This window comes from Colossoma macropomum, unplaced genomic scaffold (genome assembly GCF_904425465.1).
Source record: "Colossoma macropomum unplaced genomic scaffold, Colossoma_macropomum, whole genome shotgun sequence".
NCBI lineage: Eukaryota > Metazoa > Chordata > Actinopteri > Characiformes > Serrasalmidae > Colossoma > Colossoma macropomum.
Window position 1 is genome coordinate 17419863 of NW_023494799.1, and position 20886 is coordinate 17440748.

Below are 20886 nucleotides of genomic sequence, written 5' to 3' on the forward strand. Positions count from 1 at the left end.
ACAGGTGAGATCTTTCACCTCAACAGCATGTGTGGGGTGTTATTTGACTGATGGCCAGCATACAAGAACTTGGCATCTTTTCAAGAACGGATGTTTTGTTAATCTTTATCAAAGTCCATGTCACGGTTTTTAGTAGAGGACAGCATTTGGAAATAAATGGTAGCATAACTTGACCATATTGAATTTAAAAAAGATAAAACGAGGGACAATGCATAGCCTAACGTGGACATTTATAATAGTCCACTGTTTGGGTGCCATGGCCACAAATTTGTCCCCTCTACCCTGTAATGACAAAGGTGTGGAGAAACTGGCACGACTTGCCATAACTTACATCAATGAGGACCGACAAACAGGATACAAATTTGCCCTCAACCGGATTTTCAACGTCCACGTTTATCCTCAGGTAGGTCCTCTCGCACAAGATTCAGACAAATGTACACAGAAATGAACAAAAACAGCACAGCATTCGTTCTTAGCTGATAACGTTGCTGTTCGCTATGATTTCGTTTGTTAGTAAGCCGTCAGTTGTACATTGAGTCTCCACAATCGACGAGAAAAAAGTGAAGAACCGTTCTCTGTAGAGTGCCTTTGGGGGTACAAAAACTGTGGAACCCTTTTTTATGTTCTAGGGTCCAGCTGGGAAGGTCTACTATCTGGACCTGGACGTTCTTGAGACCAAGTGTCATATCCTAAGCCCCAAATCCTGGAAGCGTTGTGACATAAGGCCTTTCATGGAAACAGTAAGTCTTACTTTGTCACTTTAAATAACTGTGAACTGATTCTGCATTAAAAGCTCAGCTGTCTCGAAAGTAGCGAAGGTAGTCTTGTGCAGGGTGACTGGATGTGTTGCTCATACATGGCCAGTAGTGTTTGCTGATGCTAAGCAGAGTGGTTGCTTCTGCCAGTTGGCTTTGTTTAATCCGTTGTCAAATCATGAAACTTAAAAAACACTGTCAGCAATTGTTTCAGCGCTGTCACACGCCATAAACCGATTTATTTAAGAAACGATTGGCTGGAAAATTGGAAAGAAAAAAGACAGACTTAGATTGCTTGTGTTTGGTGCATGATAGAATTTACCTCTGGTTTGCTTGTCTTGTAGCAAATCTCTGGAAATTGCAACACCACTATTTTACATACACCAGATGGATTCTCTTACCTGTACAGCTATGACTGCACTCTCGTTCCAGGTAGATTTTTTTCTCCGTTTTCAAAAAAGTCTTAGTCCACACGAAAACACTAAAAATGGAGGTCTCAAAAAGTTGCACCCTAGAGAGCGTTTTCGAAGACCCCTGTTTTTAGTGTTCGTGAGGCCAAAATACGTTTTAAAAAAATCCTAAAAAATAGTGTTATATTCCATTAAGTTGGTAAGTTATATATTGAACTAACTAACTGATCTCTGTCTCTCTCGCTCTCTCTCTCTCTCTCATATATATATATATATATATATATATATATATATATATATATATATATATATATATATATACACACACACACACACACACATATATGTGTGTGTGTGTGTGTATGTGTGTGTGTGTGTATGTATATCAGACCCACCAGAAAAGTTACAGAGGACATGTCCAGACTGCCCCCTGCTGTTAGCCGTAGGCAGTGACAAGGCAGTGTCCACCGCTAAGACGACTCTTCAGAGATACAATTACCAGAGCACCTTACCAGTCAAACTGACCTTAGGAGCCATTACCAGGGCCTCCCACCAGGTGCTGCACCAATCCTACACTTTCTGCTAATGTGATGTGGGTATTGTACTATAAAACTCAGTATCCAATTACTCAAAATATTAACTTTTTCACATTTGCGTTTCCCAGAGTTGATATCCAGTTTTTTGTTTTTATGAGACTTGACAGCCGAGTTCATGCATGGTTAACCCAAAAAAAAAAAAATCTGAAATATTATATAGGAGAAGTCAAATGAGTCAAAGGATTTAGTTACCGCAAACTGTGCATGAATTCAAATCTGGTTTCAAATTAATTTCAGGAAGTATTATTTTTGGGATCACCATTATCACCTTAAGTGTGTGTTCAGTGTTAATTACCTGTGCATGAAACTAAATGTAATAGTTCATTTAAATACTTTTTAGTATGCTCCAGTTACATTCCTGTGCCATTTAGGATATAGGGTTTCTGCCAAGTGTCTCTGTAGCAATTAGATCCTGTCTGTGTACCTCCCCATCTATAAAAAAGAACATGCACAATCTCTACTTGCTTTTTTGTGAACCTGCAGATGTTTTTCACTTTCACATAGATTATACAGGCCTCAAGGCAACATTTACAAACCATAGCTGTGATCCTTTTGTGAAGCCATTTGAATTTAGATGAAGGGTATTAGGTAATAGAATGAATGACAGTTGATCAATTAAAACAGGGTTTCTTAACCCTGGTCCTGGTAGCCCACTGCCTCCAACACATTTGATCCAACTAAGCAGCTCATTAACAACCCCTTACTGGGTCGAAGTAGGTGTGTTAAAGCAAGAGAAATACTAAAATGTGCAGAGCAGTGGGACTCCAGGACCATGGTTGATAAACACTAAATTAGAATATAAGCAGTTTAAATAATATTGACACAAAACTCTGCTTAAATACAGTATTATTATAAAGTATTATATTATTATTAAATTAGTATTTTAAACGCTTCAAAAGCCCTGGTGGACCATGATCCAGTTAGAAACCATTGTTTAAACTGTGTGGCAGGTGAATAGCCATGCAGTAAAAAGTCTTTGCTGGTGGCATTGTTAAATATTGTGAAATTTGGACTAGAATTTAAGCAACCTGGTCCTTTTCTTTGCCAGATTTCTCCAGTTGCAGCCAGTTTTGTTGAGTATACAGTCCAAGAGTGCACTGTGGCACCAGTGGAGGAGGTTTTGTGTGTGCCAGCAGATGCAGGGAAAGGGGTGAGTCTCTGCCAAAAGCCAGTATTTCTGCATAGCTGGCTATTGCTCTCCAGTATGTATAATCTTGCTGTATTTGAATAGGATGCTTTATGGCCATTATGAGTGTGAATAACTATGAGTGGATGGAAAGCCCTTTTCTATTCCTCTTCTTTCAGTCCATAGAAATGTTTATTCCACTGATTTTTCTAAAAGTGATGATAACTTCAGTTACCTCACTGCCCAGTTTGTCTCTGTCTGCTCTTGAGGTGCTGATTGTTTTCATTTCAGGCCGTTGGATTCTGCATTGGGGCGGTTTTTGGTGCAGACCCTGCACAGGCAGGCGTTAAGGTGTCTTGTGAAATATTCCAACCGCAGGTACAATAAACATCCTTGTTTGTTTGTCAACCTGGATCCCCAGTTCATGCTCTATAAATTAAATTTTCTTGGAAGCAAAAAACCCTCTGGCTCTAAAGTGATAGCGAATAAGATCCAGATGGCGTGGATGACAGCAAAACAACACCCCAAAAGGGGGTCTCCCATGAGTCAGCAGCATGGGAAAGAGAATCAAGAGTGGCAAGTGGGCCAAAACTAACAGAGCAGCCCTCCTAGACCTCTCCCTGTCCACACTCACCTACACCTCATCTGTCTTTCCTTCTTTCCTCCCTTTCCAATTTCCTCTCCCTTTTTTCATTTTGTAGGTTAGTATGTTCAGTTCACTCTATTCCTTTAGTGAAAGTCATGTGTCAAATGTTTGATTGTTCTGTATAAATACTAATACTAATTGATATTTTGATATAAGTAATATTATATTGTTGTTAATCACAAGGGTTAGTTCTCATTTCTTGAGAATATAAAGCCTGAATTTGTAGCACCTGTTTAGAAAGCTTTACAGAAAATCCCATTCTAACTAATTCAAGCTTTTAGTTAGTAATGCTTCATCCTTTGAGATGCAGGCATCAAGGCTCTTCTCCATCCTGGCTCTCAGGTAGTGGAATGAACTTCCACTGGCTGTGCGAATAGTCCAGTTCAGGAGTGTAGGGAACTCACCTGGAATCACGACATAGCATAGCAAGCCTAAACTCCACCCTAAATTCATTAGGTTAAAGGTTAAGTTCATTAGGTTAGGTTCAATGTACCAGATCACATTTGTGGGTGGAGCATGGATAATTTAACAGTACCTTCTGTTCTGTTCCTCTGTAGCGCATTGGGATTTCAGCTGTTGTTCCACAGCAAGAGGAAAAGTCTATCACTCGACAGGATGCTCCAGCCCCTCCAGTTTATGTTCCTGATGCCCACGTCCCTACATTTCAAGACACCAGTCAAGGTGGATCTGTGCTAGTAGACCCTGTTCAACAGCTTATTCCTCACGGTCCTAGACCACACCCATCCCATCTCCCTGTGTCCAGTGAATCCAGCGAGTCAGCTGAGACAGGATGTTCTTCATCAGAAGAACTTCCAGGCTCTATTCGCATCGCCAGGCCTCCCGTAGACTTCCGCTATGCAGCTTTGCGCCAGAAGAGACAGGCACCTACAGTCATCAAACCCCTACACAGCCCCACTTTCCTAGCTGTTTTTCCCAGCACACCCTCACCTTTCCGTTCCTGTCCCGGTGCCTCACGCTATACTACTGTGTAGAAATTTCTAGAGATTTGCCCAGGCCTCATACAAGAATTTACATGTTGTTAAAGTTGTGGCAAGTGGTGGATTAGCGAATGGATCATTTCTTATGACTTTATGCAAAATACATTGAACAAAATCACCATCACTTCTTATAATACGTACATCTTAATAAAAAAAAATGAAGTTAATGTTATGTTAAAACCAGTAAGGAGACTGAGCTATGCCATAGCAAAATTGGTATTTCTAAGTGTAAGTAAGTAAGATCTAAGAAGAAGCTGCACTCTATTATACATTCCATTTATGCAAAGAATTTTTAATTTTTAAGTGCAAAATCTTAAAAGCTTTATATTCCATTGTTTATTTTTGACATGCTCTTTTTTCCTCCAAAAATATAATAATTCAAATAAAGATTCTTGAAGCAAGACTTTCACAGCTTTCTGTTATATATGTAGTATGTAGGCACTTAAAGATCATAAAGCACAGTGCCAAATTAAGCATAATTTTATTGGTGCCTCATTCAAATACATTGAGTAAACACATTTTACTGTTACGACTAAAACTAGAGTTATTAAGGGTGATGTTACTTATAACTACACATACAAAATACCTTTACAAATACATTTGGCTTTAGTTGCATTACAGTTTTTTTCTTGCTAAAATGCATTTTATGAATTTAGGGTTCACTTAATCTTTTTTGTCACTTTCTTAGCAAAGCAGAAGTGTCCTTTTGCAAATGTGTTAACACATTCTCATTGTTTTCAGTCATTTTTCACATACTTTTACAGAGCAGTTAATACAGCTTACAGAAAAACACAAAAGTTCATTGGATATCTGTGCAAAACAATAGGAAAATGACAACTTACAGAAAATACTTTTTATAGTTATAAATACCTTCAGCACCCGTGTGCTGGTAAGACTGACATTATACAAAACTGATGGATTCTACTAGAGACATTATATATAAAATTGTGTGTACTGCACACCCTCAATTGTTCCATATTCATTGAAAAAAAGTCAAAATAGTGGAAAGTGGAATATTTGCATATTGGAAATGTTAATGAAATACACATTATTTTTACTGCTTTCTAATACATGTACTATTATGCAGGATAGCACAACAGTTTGCCATGTCCACTTCCATAGTCCAGTGGAACGGTCAGAAAACAGAAGGTCATTTACACTGAATATTGCATAATACTTTGACTCCTGTTTCCACATCCATTTGGATTTTGCCAGTTGCTATTGTATACTACAGCTAGTCTTAATTTAAATCAACCTCAGATGTGCAGGCATGTACTGTTTTCTTAGTAACAAAAGCAAAACGTGTGATATATTTACTGATATTTCCTCTCTAAATCAGTTTTGGTTGTCTTTCATTAAGAATATGAAGCCATGTGTTTTTGCAATTTAGCCTATATTTATTTTCTGGTGCATTTACCATGATTCTCAATATCAACCAAGTTATAAAAGCTCCAGTGGGGTCTCAGGTATTCAGCAATACCCAACAAACATGCACTGAACATCACTCATTATTATGAAAAGGGTATGTTTTTATCTGAATAGTTGAGTTTCTTTTTGTCTGTGCTGGAAATGGATAATAAATAAAAATGATTCATTGGTGACTCTTTCACTGAGCCTGTACAGTGCTGCCTCTAGGGCTCTTGAAAGTACATACTGAATGCTCCATTTGTTGACTGTACTTCTGATTGATGAATAATATTTATCATATTTCTGTTTTAGCACTGAATTTTGGAATCCTCTTTGACTCAAAACAGTACAGGTTGCACCGTAAGATCCACATTTCAGAATCTGCCCAGGAAAAATATTTCTGACATGTCTTCACCTGTCCTGGGAAGGCTATCCATGGTTATAACTCACTGTGGTGATTGAAATTTGCACTGGCATTGTATTGATCTCTCACAACAAAGCCTACATTTTGCACAAACTCAATCCCAAAAAAGTTGGGACAGGTAAAATGCAAATAAAAACAAAAAGCAGTGATTCATAAATCTACTTTGACCTGTATTTGAACAAAAACAGTAGCTGTTGTTTCACCTTATTATCTTAATTGTTTTTTTTATACTTGCAACACCTTCCAAAAAGTTGGGACATTGTGTTAAAATCATCATAAAAGGAGCATCCAGAAAAGGTCCTTTATGACCTTTATGAGCAAGGATGGGTCGAGGCTCGCCGCTTTGCCAAAAATGCATCAGCAAAACTACAACAGTACGAAAATAACGTTCTTCAGTGAATGATCATAATATCATCAAAAGATTAAGGGAACCCAGAGAAATCTGCGTGTAAAGGGCAAGGCCAAAAAACACAACTGAATGCTCATGACCTTCAACCCCTCAGAAGATATTGCATTAAAAACCTACATGCTTCTACAACCCCATTTCCAAAAAAGTTGGGACGCTGTGCAGAATGTAGATAAAAATAGAATGCAACGATATGCAAATGATGTAAACCACATTTTTAAAGGAAAATACTACAAAGACAACATATCAAATATCGAAACTGAGAAATTTTATAGTTTTTTTTTAAAAGTATATGCCCATTTTGAATTTGATGCCAGCAACATGTTCCAAAAACGTTGGGACAGGGGCATGTTTACCACTGTGTTTCATCACCTCTTCTTTTAACAACACTCTGTAAGCGTTTGGGAACTGAGGAGACCAAAGGCAGCGGTGTTTCTGGGTCCTGTTTATTTCACTACAGAATCATGTCTGTTTTTAATACAGTGCTGCCTGAGGGCCCAAAGATCATGGCCAGCAAATACTGGTTTTCGGCCTTGTCCCTTGGATACAGAGATTTCTCCGGATCCTCTGAATCTTTTAATGATATTATGTATCGTAGATGATGCAAACGTTCTGTCCTATTTTATGTTGAAAAATGTTATTCTTGAATTGTTGTACTATTTGATCGTGCAGTCTTTCACAGAGTGGTGAAACCCCTCATCATCTTTACTTCTGAAAGCCTCTCTGAGATGCTCTTTTTATACCCAAACATGTTACTGACCTGTTGTCAATCAACCACCAGGTGTGTTTTTAGCATTACACAACTTTACTAGCCTTTTGTTGCCCCCATCACAACTTTTTTGGAACATGTTGTTGGCATCAAATTCAAAATGGGCAAATATTTTTCAACATCTGATTTGTTGTACTATTTGCACATCATTTTGTTTTTATTTACATTTTGCACAGTGTCCCAACTTTTTTGAAAATGGGGTTGTATAATGGATATCACTGCATGGGCTCAGGAATACTTTGACAAATCATTGTTAATAAACACTGTCTGTCACTGCATCCACAAATGCAAGCAAAGACTTCACTATGCACAGCAGAAGTCATATGTCAACAACATCCAAAAACACTACTGGCCTCTCTGGGCTCAATCTCATCTAGAAATGGACTGATGTAAGGGAGGCAAATCTGACCAAAAAAGAAATTATAATAAATTATAATTAAAACAATAAAATGTAAATGCAAACCTCTTTTTGCCATTTCTTTTTCCTAACATCTGCACAAATATCCTGCCAAAATTGAAAATGAAATACCGACATTTGCAATATCATTTTTCACGAGTGATTTGTGACACACACAAACACACACACACACACACACACACACACACACATACATTTCCTAAGCCGCTTATACTTCAGGGTCACGGGGGTCATTTGTGACAAAAATAAATTTAAAACAGCTATTTTTCATTTCATTTTATTCATTATTCGGGTATTTCATGGCCACATCTAAAATAGAAAAGCTAAAAGAGAAAAGAAAATCCAAGCTTTGGCTTTTCTTCATGAAATGCGTAATACGTGTGAAAACTAAAATCAAAATGCCATGTTTACATTGTTATTTCTTTTTCATAGCAATAGGCTGCATACCTGACAAAATAAACATGAAAATGGAAAATGGATAAATCAACAGCAAAGTGACAGTTGGTGATTCAGTTTTCGACATGGACGCGTTTTAAACGTCAGAACAAAAAGTCACATGGAAATGACCACAGGCGGCATCTGCTGGAGATTTACTTTTCATTTCCCACTTTGCTTTTAATTTTAAGTTACTCAACATGTAAATATATGTTAATTAACACTAGGCGGGGCTACAGGGTACATTTTAGGACATCCTCAAACTTCAGCCTTGGGAAAACCATTGTCATGTCTTAGATCTGGTGTAAGTGAACATCAGACAAAACAGTCTCAGAAAAAAACAAGATCAAACATCGTCACACAAATTTGCCTCAGTCATTAGATTAGCGGACCGCCGACTAAGTTGACAACAGCTGACAATGCAGCCTCTCGTTTATTGTAGTGGCTTATATGGAGAGAGGTGAGCCATATCTGATTTCATTTACCCTCAAAACTCTTTGCAAATGTTACACTGGCATTTATATTGAGAATACACAATAGTTTTTATAATATACGAACCAATGCTCAACCAAGCTTGCGTTGGGTCTGATATGTTTTTTTCGGAGGCCATTTGGTCTGACAGCGTTTGGTCTGATATTCAGTTACACCAGATCTGAGACATGACGATGATTTTCCCAAGACTCAAAGTCATTTAGTCCGAGGAATGACGCCATTCTGTCACTGAGGTGTGAGGATGTCTTAAAATGTACACCGTAGCCCTGCCTAGTGTTCATTAACATATACTTACATGTTGAGAAACTTGAAAACGAAAAAGCAAAGTGGGAAATGAAAAGTAAATCACCAGCAAATGGCGCCTGTGTTCGTTTGCATTTACCTTTTTATTCAGATGCTGAATCGCAAACTGTCACTTTGCTGTTGATTTTTCCATTTTCATGTTCATTTTGTAAGAAAAAGAAAAATAAAGTAAATATTGCTTTTTGATTTTAGTTTTGACATGTATTATCCATTTCATGAAGAAAAGGCAAAGCTTGGATTTTATTTTCTTTATTACCTTTTCCATTTTAGATATGGCCATGCAATACCAGAATAATGACTAAAATAAAATGACAAATAGCTTTAAAATTTATTTTTATTTTTCTCACAAATTACTGTAAAAAATGTAAAAAATGAAATTGCAAATGTTGGTATTTCATTTCTTTTTCAATTTTGGCAAGATATTTGCGCAGATGTTTGGAAAGAAATGGCAAAAAGAGGTTTGCATTTACATTTTATTGTTTTAATTTTAAATTTTTTTTTTGGCTGGATTTGCCTCCCATAGTGATGCACAGTGGAAACGTATACTGGGGTCTGACGAATCCACTTAGATTGTTTGTGGAAGTAATGGAAGTGATGTTCTACATTTTGGGGCAACATAATAAGTCTTCTACATGATGGGTTTTTCATGGACGCTCACATTCTGCATGTGTAACAACTGCATGGCTGCATAATCAGACAGTGCGGGTGCTAGACTGGCCCGCTTGCACTCAGACCTGCCTCCCACTGAAAACGTGTGCAAAACACAACAACAAAAGTAAACACACAAAACATGCCCCTCTCCCAGCTTTTTTGGAACATGTTGCAGGCATTGAATTTGGAGTGAGCATATGTTTACAAAAACCAATGAAGTTCATAAGGTTAAAGCGAAAATATTGTGTTTTTCTACCATTTAACTGTTTTTGTTAGCATTTCATATACTGTCCCAACTTTTTTGGAATTGGGTTTGTACTTACTCATTCCCAAAACTTGATCCATTCTGTTAAAAACAACTGATGAATTATCTGAAATAATAAACATCTAGACTCCTTTTGGTGTATCGGTGCAGTCAAACATGCAAGTTATGTTTGCATTTTGTTATGCATTGTCTTCCACTGGTTATGAAAAAACCCAGTGGACTGACATCTCATTAGTTTTGCTTTTCTGCCTGGACTCTTCTGTCGTTATAGTACATGAACAGAACAGTTGCATGGCTGTATTTTTTTTTCTGAATCTACCAGATCCACATAGCAAACCATAGTTTTGTGAGACAAAGACAAACTAAAATGCACCAGGTTTTCGTTACTGCTGCAAAATTTAACAATAACTACTCACGTTTCATGACTGTGTAATGACATCTTATTGATGAGATCTCATCTACTGCACCTTTCAATTTTAAGCATATTTAAACTTTCAGAAATACTTTTAAGTTTTTAAGTTAAGTTTTCAATATTAAGTAGATTTAGTAGTATTTAATAGAAACACATGTTGAAAGCTGAAGTATGTAATGCTGCAGTGTTATGCTTATCTGACTCACTTTTCTACGAAAAAGCTTGATCTGTCAAAATAATCTCCAAATAATCATGCAGCTAGTTAAATGTCTGCCCTGTTTACATAATCCTAGTAAACAGATATTTGACTGAGGCAAGATTGCCTTATCTTTCAGTTCTGTGGGAAATCAATAGAGTACTTTTGGGTTGAGTGGATTGTTTTTTTAACCTTTCTACTCTGCCTATGCTAAAAGGCACAAAAGTTAATAATTCATGTCTTCAGTGACTCTTTTAACAATTTCATCAGAAGGAAAAAAAAAACATTTCCAAAAGTATAAGCCACTCTTTTAAGAATGTTCAGATCTGAATTCACTTTGTGTTTGATCACCAACCCTGGAGATACTTGGTTGCTATGTTATGGATCCTAAACTCTTCAAATGAGTAAGGTGCTAACTGAAGGAAACCTAAAAAACACATTCTCTTAACTCTAGATGAAATAGCTTTAGTGTAGGCCACTTTCTCAGATGGAATTCTGAAATACATGCTATAAAAATTTCAAAATTGTAGCTGACCATAGAGCAAACACCCCAGGACTGCTTTTCCCCTGGTCTGATAGCCTGTCGCCTACGCCCTCAAATTCATTGACTTTGGCACCTATCATAAAACTGTTTACTTTTGGCTGTTTCACTGTATTCTATAAAGGACGAGGATTGGGCGCGAGCTGGATTAGTCTCAGGTTTGTGGGTTTCCCATAAACTCCACATTGTACTATGAGACGACTGTTGATTCTAGCAGCCCTGATCCAGGTGCTGCTTGCACTCAGTGAACCAGGGAAATACAGCTGTGAGGAGGAGCAGGATAATTCTGCCATTGATGATGCAGTGCAATTCATTAATGAACTACACCACCATGGATACAAGTTCAAACTCATCAAAAAGGATAGCCGCACATATCAGAAGACGGTGAGTTTGACTAGGAAGCTTGACTAACAAGTTGCTATTAAATAAAATGAACATTTCAACATCACAATCATCTCTAAACTCAAATGAATTAAGAGTGTAAATAATTTTAAATGTTGTCTGACACTTGCAGGGTGATTCCTGTGATGTTGTCATGGCACTGACCTTAGAGGAGACCATTTGCCACATCGTGAACCCCAAACCTGTGCGTGAGTGTGAGGTCAGACAAGCTCATGAAACGGTAAGCTGAACTCTTCCCATTTCTGTCACTTAACCCTAAATGTAAGCTTCACAGACAGCTCATATGAACACATTCCTTCACTCTGGAGGAGCACTAATTTCACTTCTTTCCTTGAAGAAAGTAACAGCAAAATGTAATGTGACTATATGTGGAGGTGGACATAAACCAGGCATCAAAAGTTTCAGTTGTGACACAGAGCCAGGTACTTAAGTAATCTGTATCATGATTTTCCCTAGAAATCATTTAAAACTGCCCTCAGCAGCTTTCTATTTCAATTAAACTTATAACTCTTTGTTTTTTCAACAGCTTCAAGCGAAGAACTGTTGGCCACCTGCCCTGATTGCCCCACTCTTCTGCCTTTGCATGATCCTAAAGGCCTGGAGAGTGTGAAAGCTGCTCTTGACAAGTATAATAAGGATGCTGAACATGCATCCTACTTTAAATTACTGGAAGTAGGCAGACTAACTGCGCAGGTAAGGTAGCTATGTATGGTAATACGGGCCTGTTCTATTGTTTCAAATAATTTAGCCAGCAACTGTTGTGAAGAAGTATACACTGTAAAAAGAGATGCAGTCTATTGTTATTATTGAGAATGGGGAGAAGAGGTATTTAATTTTGTTTAAGGTGTTTTTTGTTATATGTCTTTCCAGCATAACATGGTGTCCGGAATGAGCTATTTTGCTGAGTTTGCCATAGTGGAGACTGAGTGCTCAGACAAGGTGAAAGCAGAGGAAAGACCAGCATGCAAGTTGCTATGCTCTCCAGCAGCTGTAAGACTACACTTTTAATCTCAAACTCTTTCTGTTTTTTTTTTTCCCTTGGTCAAGGTAGAGAACTGTCTGGTACTAATGTTTTCTTACTCTTCCTAAAGCGCTATGGATTCTGCCAGTCCACCCAACTTGGAAATGGTATTGTGACTGTAAATTGTGAGATTTATGATGCCCAGGTATGCAGTGCCTCTTTCATTTGCAGTCACATTTTAGATTTAAATGAAGAGATCTGTTTTTTTCATCAAATTCCTAAAATTTTTGTTCTGTCCCTTACAGAATACAACACATTTTGGTCCTCTAGGAAAACGCTGCAAGCATCATAAAGGCCATCACAGCCACCCAGGTCATCATGAGCGACAAGAACATGGCCCCCGCCCAGGTCACCATGACCGATCTGATCACCCTGATCACCCACCACATCATAAACCAGGTCAACCAGGCTCCCCTCCCAATCATCACACTGGTCCACCAAGTCGCCCTCATCGTCCAGACTGCTTTATTCCTTCAGAAAGACCATTTCATGTAGGTCCTCCTGGTTTTCCTCATCATAGAGGTCCTCCTCACCATGGAGATCCTCCTCATCATGGAGGTCCTCCTCGTCCTGGAGGTCCTCCTCATCATGGAGGTCCTCCTCCTGGAGGTCCTCCTCATCATGGAGGTCCTCCACACCATGGAGGTCCTCCTCATCATGGAGGTCCTCCACCCCATGGGGGTGACCATCACGAAAAGAAACGTCCAAAGCCAACTGGACCACCCCACCAGGTGCTGCCTGACGGCGAACCAACTCCTCCAGGATCCAAGGATGCCTCAGATTTCCCCTTCCCACAATGCCATGGCTTTGTGAAAATACCTCCCTCCATCCACCCTATATGTCCATTTCCTCTGAGACCGCATGGCAGAGGTACCGTGGCTTGAGGAAATGTGCACAGTCTAGTAAAGAAAACTGAAATGTGATAGTTCTTCTTGTATTAATCACCAATTTCATTATCCATTTCAGTGCCATGAACAATAAATTGTCTTCATGCCATCAAATCAGATTTGGTCTCAGCTTTTTTCATTTATATTAATCATCCTTAATATGCTAACCTGGTCATTTTCATTTAATCATTTGGAACAGAAAAAATATTTTGGCCCTCAGATTTTCACTGATTTCTTTTAAAAAATGATGAAAAAAAGAAAAAAAGTTTATACTGTAACAAACATTTGTGAGGGGGAAACTCTTTTTCGGTTTATTTTAGAGGATATGGTGAAACGTAGTAAGATAGAAAAATATACATATGCGTATATTTTTTACCGTGACAACATATAATAAATGCACATAATGTTACAAAAGAAGGCATTGTATGAATTTTTTTAGAATTCAAGACACATGATAGGGCAAAGAATTGAAAGCAAGTTAATTTGGCAACATCTAATGAATCAGGCTCATGTGTGCAATATTTACTTTTTAGAGGTGGTGAGGCAATGAATCCTGTCATGTACAGAGCTGAGTGATATAATGGTGTTCTTTTATCTTACCTAAAGAGAGCAAAAGATGAACTGTAAAAGACTGTAATCTAAGGCGCTCAAAAATGAAACAATCAATGAAACAAAACAATGAAAATGCAATCAACAACCCCCTCAATAATCAATAGGTAGTTTAAATAGTTAAATAGTCAATCAGGTCAGTGAGTTGAAAGGGTGTTGTTTTGCTGGGCTGATTGGGGTTGTGTGATTGATTGGAATTGAATGAGATCACAGGGGCTTTTAAGAACCTTGTTTACTGACAGGGCAGGTACAGGCCTCAAGGCTGCTGGTCCTGAGGGGTGTTATAGTAGGCTATAAAAGCTTTGTTGCTCCTTCCTCCTTCAGTGATATGTCTGTGTCTTTGAGAGAGAATGAAAGGCAGCAGTTACACCATGAAGCAGTGTGTGCTGTTGTTGCTAGTATTTGCATGTGCGCATGGAGCCCCTGCAGGCATTGTGCCATCAAGTTCCTGTCAAGATCCTTCAATTAAAGATGCTGCTGCACAGGCTATGGACAAAATCAACCTAGAACGCAGCAAAGGCTACATCTTTAGCCTGGAACGTCTCAGCAACGTCGGCCTGCTGCGCCACGTGAGTGTGTTTGATGTAATAAGTTGGTTATAGAGAAGTAAGGGTCATCAAAATTTACAGCAAACTGTATTTTTTCCAACTGCAGGGTGAGACTGGAGTGGTGTATTATCTAACAATTGATGTCCTTGAGACTGACTGCCACGTCCTCAGTAAGAAGAACTGGAGGAACTGCAAAGTCAGAGACATTGGTGGACACCCGGTATAACTACTCTCTTTTCTAAACTTCCTGTCCATTTACATTCAGGAGTCTATTTAAGTGATTAAATTTAAGTTTAACATTATGCTTTATATTGTGATGCCCAGGTGTATGGTCAGTGCAGAGCAGTGTTCTACATAAACAGATTTCATAGAGTCTCCCGCCTCTACAAATACAGCTGTGCAGTCAGGCCAGGTAATAACAAGTATACAACAATGCGATGCAATCTCTTCTGTGTTAACTATCCCAACAGGAAGATAATAGAGAAATGTCTGCTTTCTTTGGCAGTCCCTACCTCCAAAATTGCTTTGGTATGCCCTGACTGCCCAGTTCTAATTCCACTGGATAATGAAGAAGTCCAGAAGACTATGAGGATGGGCCTGGAGAAGTACAATAAGGAGAGCATGCAGGCTAACTACTTTACTCTTCTTAACATCACAAGAGCTACTAGCCAAGTAAGAACTTTTTTTTTCAAAGAAAGAAAGAAAGAAAGTAAGAAAGAAAGATAGCACTGGATTTTATGTCTTGCAGGGGGGGGTTGTCACTTTCTACAATGTGGAGTTCACCATCCAGGAGACAGTCTGCTCCAACACAACTGATATAGCTGAGGTTTCAAAGTGCGAAATAATGACCTGCGAGTTTGCAGTAAGTAAAACTGTCTTCAAATGAGTGTATGCAGTAAATCCTTAATAATGAAACAGATTAATTTATGTAATTTATATAATGCATAATTAAATTCAATTCCATGGTGATGATGTAAGCAATAAAGTATTGTTTTCCATCCTCAGCACAAGGGCTTTTGCAAAGCCACCCACTCTCGATCTGTCGGAGGTGAACACCTAAACCTTGAGTGTGAACTTTTTGAACCTGAGGTAAGATTATAGACAAGAGCCAGTCTTGACCTCCCTGGGGCCTTTAGCAAAATTCTGCAAGGGGGTCCACCTACCTGACTTGTGAGCCATGTAAACCATTTGCAATTGCCACAGTCAGTGCGCCTAGGAGGAGTGGCCCTCATGGCCAATTATTATATGGCCTAGTGACCACAGAGGATTCATTTCGCACGCACATATGAACACATTTATGCACAGCACGGTAATCGTTTCCAAGCTGCAGTTTGTAAACACTGTTGCCCGTTGGCGTTCATCAAACATAATAAATAGGTGTATTCCACTCTCACTTTTGTCAGGCACAAAATCACAAGCAAGCAAGACACAGACTTGGCAAGCAAGACACAGACTGACTATGAGATACACTCCTCAGCTAGGTTAGCAAGACAGACAGACAGACTAAATATATATATATATATATATATATATATATATATATATATATTTATTACCATCTTAAAATGCCAGGGCCTGCCGGCAGACCCAAAGTTATATTATACAATTCTATAACCAGTTTGCATTGGAGTCCATGTAGTTACTGAAGAATAAGTATCCCCTTAAAATCCCAGGCTTATTAAATTCTAAGGCTTATTATTCAGTTACTACAGGGACTTCAGTGCAAACAGGCTGTACTATTCTTAGGTTTTGAAGTGTGTAATGAAACTTTGGGCCATTTAAGGGGTTAAGGCATTAATAAAAATATTATGGGAGTATGTTTAATTCCACATACACCTGCTTACCATCTTAACCTTGTCTTTCAGGCTGCAGAGGAGGAAAAGAAGAGGCATCTGCTGGAACAGAAGCTGGACCACAGTCACAGTACCACTGCTGATATGTCCTTAGGGCATGACCACACTCATGACCACACACATGCCCACTCCCCCTCACACACACAAGACCATGATCATCCCCACGATCACAGGCATGATCATGACCATAAAGCCCTGCATGCCCACGATCACACCAAGGATTTCGGCCACCACCACACACATGAACATAACGAGGGTCATGGTCAGTCCCATGGTCATGCACACTCCCATCACCATGGTCATGACCATGACCACACACACTCACACCACGCCAAAGCTCACAACCACACTCAGGACCAGGGCAAGCACCCTCACCACAACTATGGTCACAGCGATGGGGAAACCCATGAGCATGACCACGAGTTAGCGCTGGACCATGAGCACAAACACGCACATCTCCATGAGTATGAGCATCACCACCATCATCATGAACACCAGCATGAAAGCTCAACTAAACGGCCTGAAGGAGTGGTCTACGTGCTGCCCTCTATGGACAAGCCCATGATTCTTCCTTCCCACCCTGACCAGCCAGTGGCTGAGCCAGCACAGCCATCCACTCTGCCCTTCCACCCTGACCCACAGATTCCTGGAGAGAGAGAGCCCACCATAATGCCCTTCCCATCTGCCCAGTCCAGGGAGTGCCCAGCAGACTTCAAGACTGAGAGCAAACTCATTAAGGAGGTCTTTGCTCAGGACCCTCTCTTCAAAAGTGCTCCTGCATGTGAAAAGCCTGTGAAAAGCCTTTCCATGTTTGCATATTGTAGCTAGGAGAAAAAACTGGATGAGGTACCCAGTGCAATAAACCATGTTTTGAACTGGCTGACTGACTATTGATTATTGTGTACAGCTCCACATGCACACAAAACATTTTACAAAACAATGAGCTCATTACATTATATCATATTATATATTTTATTATATATTAGAACATTAATAACAATGTATAACACATATATAACTGAGATATACAGAATAATGACAACAAAACAATAATAATAATAATAATAATAATCATCATCATCATCATCATTATCATCAGACAGAGACAGAACTGAAAAAAATAACAAAATAAAGAAAAAAAATAAAATCATTATAAGGCTGCATGATTTTTAAAGAAAAAAGTCTGACTGAAACAATGACTATGTCTAACTACTAACTTAAATGAGAGGTTATGAGAGAAATTATCTAATTTCCAGGGTCAGGGTCCTTTCTGTGTGGAGTTAGCATGTTCTCCCCGTGTCTGCGTCGGTTTCCTCCCACAGTCCAAAGACATACAGTCAGGCTAACTGGAGATGCTAAATTGCCCCTAGGTGTGAATGTGTACGTCTGTCTGTCTTTCTGCCCTGCGATGGACTGGTGACCTGTCCAGGGTTTTACCTGCCTTCCACCCAATGACTGCTGGGATAGGCTCCAGCTCCAACTGCAACCCAGAAGTATAAGTGGCTTAGAAGGTGTGTGTATATTTTATTATGTAAATGATTAAAAGAAGAACTTATAAATCTTGTTTGTGAAACTAGCAGAAAACTTAGAGGGATAATTTAAAGTAATTGGATGAAGTGCAGACTGCTAGTATTGTAACCTGCTATATTTTCAATAAAGTTTTAGTCGAAAGTGACCTAAAGCGAGCCTGTCACAAAAGCACATATTCAGATCTTCTAATTCCTAATGCTAATAAGCATTTCCAATTATATTTGATTTCATCCATTTCTCCAGTATAGAACAGGTCACAGATCCAAATTCAAGTCAGAGCTCAAATGTAATGTCAACATTTGACATGACATGACCCTTTCACTGGATAAATGGTTTACACCTCTAGCAATATCATTAATAAATCTGTCAACAGGTCATACAGATGTAGCAGCATTGCCCAAGTGTGCCAAAGAGTCTGGTAATGTGTTGCCTCATTCCAAAAGACACGGTAACAAAGCAGGTACTATTGTTGTTGCAAAGGAGAAATTTGTGCAGCTGCTAAAAGGAAAAAAACTGGAAATCAGTATCTGAAGAAGCAGTATCTGTATATTGTATTTTGCTTGTGATTATGATATGAAATGTCAACTGAAACAAGAACTCACTTGTAAATGGGGCCTTTACCGCATAGGTAAAAGGCCAATGGCAGATAACACTGCTGTTTGCTGGTGAAAGTTCAGGGTTTGCTGTGTGACCAGAACTGCACACATATTTGCGTCTTCTCTGTCTGCTCAGGGTCGGCTAAAGGAGATTTACTGGAGAAAATGCTGCAATACGTCTTTCTCTTATTTATATGCTTGCACTTGCAGAATGGTATTGCCACACCTGATCCTACAGGGTGCATGGACCCGGCTATTGTGAAGGCAGCTGAGGAGACACTGGATCATATCAATGCATACAGAGAAGAAGGGTACATCTTCTCACTGAACAGAATATATGATGTCAAGCAAGAGGCAAAGGTGAGTCAGTGCTGATAAAAGTCATTGCCATTACTTGTTAACAGTGTTGACTGGTAGTAAGAAAATGTTCATAAGATCTTCTTTGCACCGGCCAGTTTCTACATATCACGACATAAACATGGCACTTCATGAATTAAACTGACCCAGTCTGTTGCTATGCCCAAAGGAGGGAGGTGCAAGCCAGTTACATCTGATAATAGACGTGCTGGAAACAAAGTGTCACGTGATCAGCAGAAAGACATGGAAGTCATGTGAAGTAAAGACAGTTTCGGATGTTCCAGTAAGCCCTTGTGTTTTTTGCTAGCAACTTGATCTGTACTAAATTATGTCAACATACCCAGATAAAGGACAATGGTTTTCAGAAACACTGAAAGTGTAAATTCCTTAACAAATCTTCCAGGTCTTTGGAAAATGTGAAGCATCAGTCACTTTTCAGACCACTATAATACTGCATAACTTTAACTGCACCATTCAGCAAGGTGAGATGCCATCGTGCATGTGTAATTGTGATTTTAGTCATTCATTCCAATGCAGTTATAGTGGCAAGAGTCATAAAACAAGAGAACAACTGTGCTCTTTTCCAGTTCCTGCTGTTGCCATTGTTGACACTTGCCCAGACTGTCCAACAGCAGAGCGCCTGGATGAACCTATTATAGTAGAGACAGCAAATCTTTCTATGCAAAAATTTAACAAAGAGACAACCATGCCCAATTACTTTACTCTCCTGAACATAACATCTGCAAGTATGCAGGTATGTTAAAGCCACTCTCTGTAAAATCTAACCATTCAAAATCATTATTCAGTCAGTTGTACCTCAAGACAATTTGTTTTGACAGTGGGTTGTTGGTCCAGCCTATTTTGTGGAGTTCACCATTCAGGAGACAGATTGTGCCAAAGCCTCAAAAGCCCCAACTGATGTTAGTTTCACTCAATGTCGCCCAAAGGATGGTCCATCTGTGAGTATCATAGTTTGCAAATTAATAAACAAATATATGCTTGCAATCTAACAATGCACTTTTAGCTTGCAGTTTCATTTTAAATCTGTATTCTCTTTAAGATGAAAGGATTTTGTACTGGCTCACACACAACCATTGATGATGGCCCTGAGATCAAAATTCCCATAGAGGTCAAATGTTCCATCTATAAATCAACAGTAAGTAGCCTTCAATCCAAAATTCAAATGTAATGTTTGCTTGTTAGAGAGTGTGATGGACCAACTGTGAGTTTTTTTGTGTATTGTAGCCTGATACTGAGCCAGAGAAGTTCCATGATGCAATCAACCACAGAACAACTGAAAAACCTACAACAGTCCAAACTCCCTCTGGATCTGTGCTGCTTCTGCCCCCTCCACCCATCCCGATGCCACCCAGAGCACGGGCTGCTGCCAGCAACTGCCCTGGAGAAAGGAGACACTCCCTTGGACTAAGAGCACTGAAGCTGTGAACTAACTGTCCGTTAACGTCCTGTCCATAGCACATTATGCAATCCAAAAAGCACTGGTGTTCATATGTATTATGTTGTGGTGCTAACTACATCTTCACAAGGCTGTGAGTTGTACTGTATGTCTCCCTGTCAAGCCCACACTGTACACTCATTACACTTTTGTAAGTTGACCTCAGACTACCTATTATCACAGAATTATATGCTTTAAAAAGGTTTTACAAGACAGTAGGGTCTTAAAAATCCATCTTACCACTGGGTTATGTATTGGTTTTGATTTGGGATTCGATCTCCAGTACCACTGACAGTGTGGACATTTTGAACTTCCAGATTAAATCACTATTTCTATCATCTATCCACTTGAAATCATCATTTTATCAGGAATCTTTA

At 39.1% G+C, this 20886-nt stretch overlaps 3 protein-coding genes across 4 annotated transcripts; all 3 read left to right on the forward strand.

Annotated features, from left to right (window-relative positions):
• Positions 1 to 39: 39 nt before the first annotated feature.
• On the forward strand, positions 40 to 20851 carry LOC118819308. The gene is made up of 26 exons (XM_036587040.1): positions 40 to 403; positions 630 to 740; positions 1100 to 1187; positions 1555 to 1721; positions 2810 to 2911; positions 3179 to 3265; positions 4091 to 4523; positions 11465 to 11634; positions 11765 to 11840; positions 12179 to 12345; positions 12523 to 12642; positions 12744 to 12818; positions 12944 to 13072; positions 13169 to 13404; positions 14615 to 14738; positions 14824 to 14937; positions 15042 to 15129; positions 15223 to 15389; positions 16583 to 17362; positions 18760 to 19056; positions 19223 to 19336; positions 19457 to 19535; positions 19641 to 19807; positions 19893 to 20012; positions 20114 to 20209; positions 20299 to 20851. Exons 1-26 carry the CDS (start codon positions 209 to 211, stop codon positions 20497 to 20499), a joined length of 4503 nt encoding a protein of 1500 aa, XP_036442933.1. The 5' UTR covers positions 40 to 208; the 3' UTR covers positions 20500 to 20851.
• ahsg1 (alpha-2-HS-glycoprotein 1) lies at positions 11064 to 13679 on the forward strand. The gene is made up of 7 exons (XM_036587058.1): positions 11064 to 11634; positions 11765 to 11872; positions 11990 to 12074; positions 12179 to 12345; positions 12523 to 12642; positions 12744 to 12818; positions 12919 to 13679. The coding sequence occupies exons 1-7, from the start codon at positions 11443 to 11445 to the stop codon at positions 13555 to 13557; spliced, it is 1386 nt and encodes a 461-aa protein (XP_036442951.1). The 5' UTR covers positions 11064 to 11442; the 3' UTR covers positions 13558 to 13679.
• LOC118819323 (antihemorrhagic factor cHLP-B-like) lies at positions 13918 to 17450 on the forward strand. Of its 2 annotated transcripts, XM_036587057.1 has the most exons (7): positions 13918 to 14738; positions 14824 to 14937; positions 15042 to 15129; positions 15223 to 15389; positions 15466 to 15579; positions 15723 to 15806; positions 16583 to 17450. In XM_036587057.1, exons 1-7 carry the CDS (start codon positions 14520 to 14522, stop codon positions 17396 to 17398), a joined length of 1602 nt encoding a protein of 533 aa, XP_036442950.1. In that variant the 5' UTR covers positions 13918 to 14519; the 3' UTR covers positions 17399 to 17450. The 2 variants fall into 2 exon arrangements, with proteins under 2 accessions (XP_036442950.1, XP_036442949.1); XM_036587056.1 differs by having other exon boundaries at positions 15042 to 15389.
• Positions 20852 to 20886: the final 35 nt, after the last annotated feature.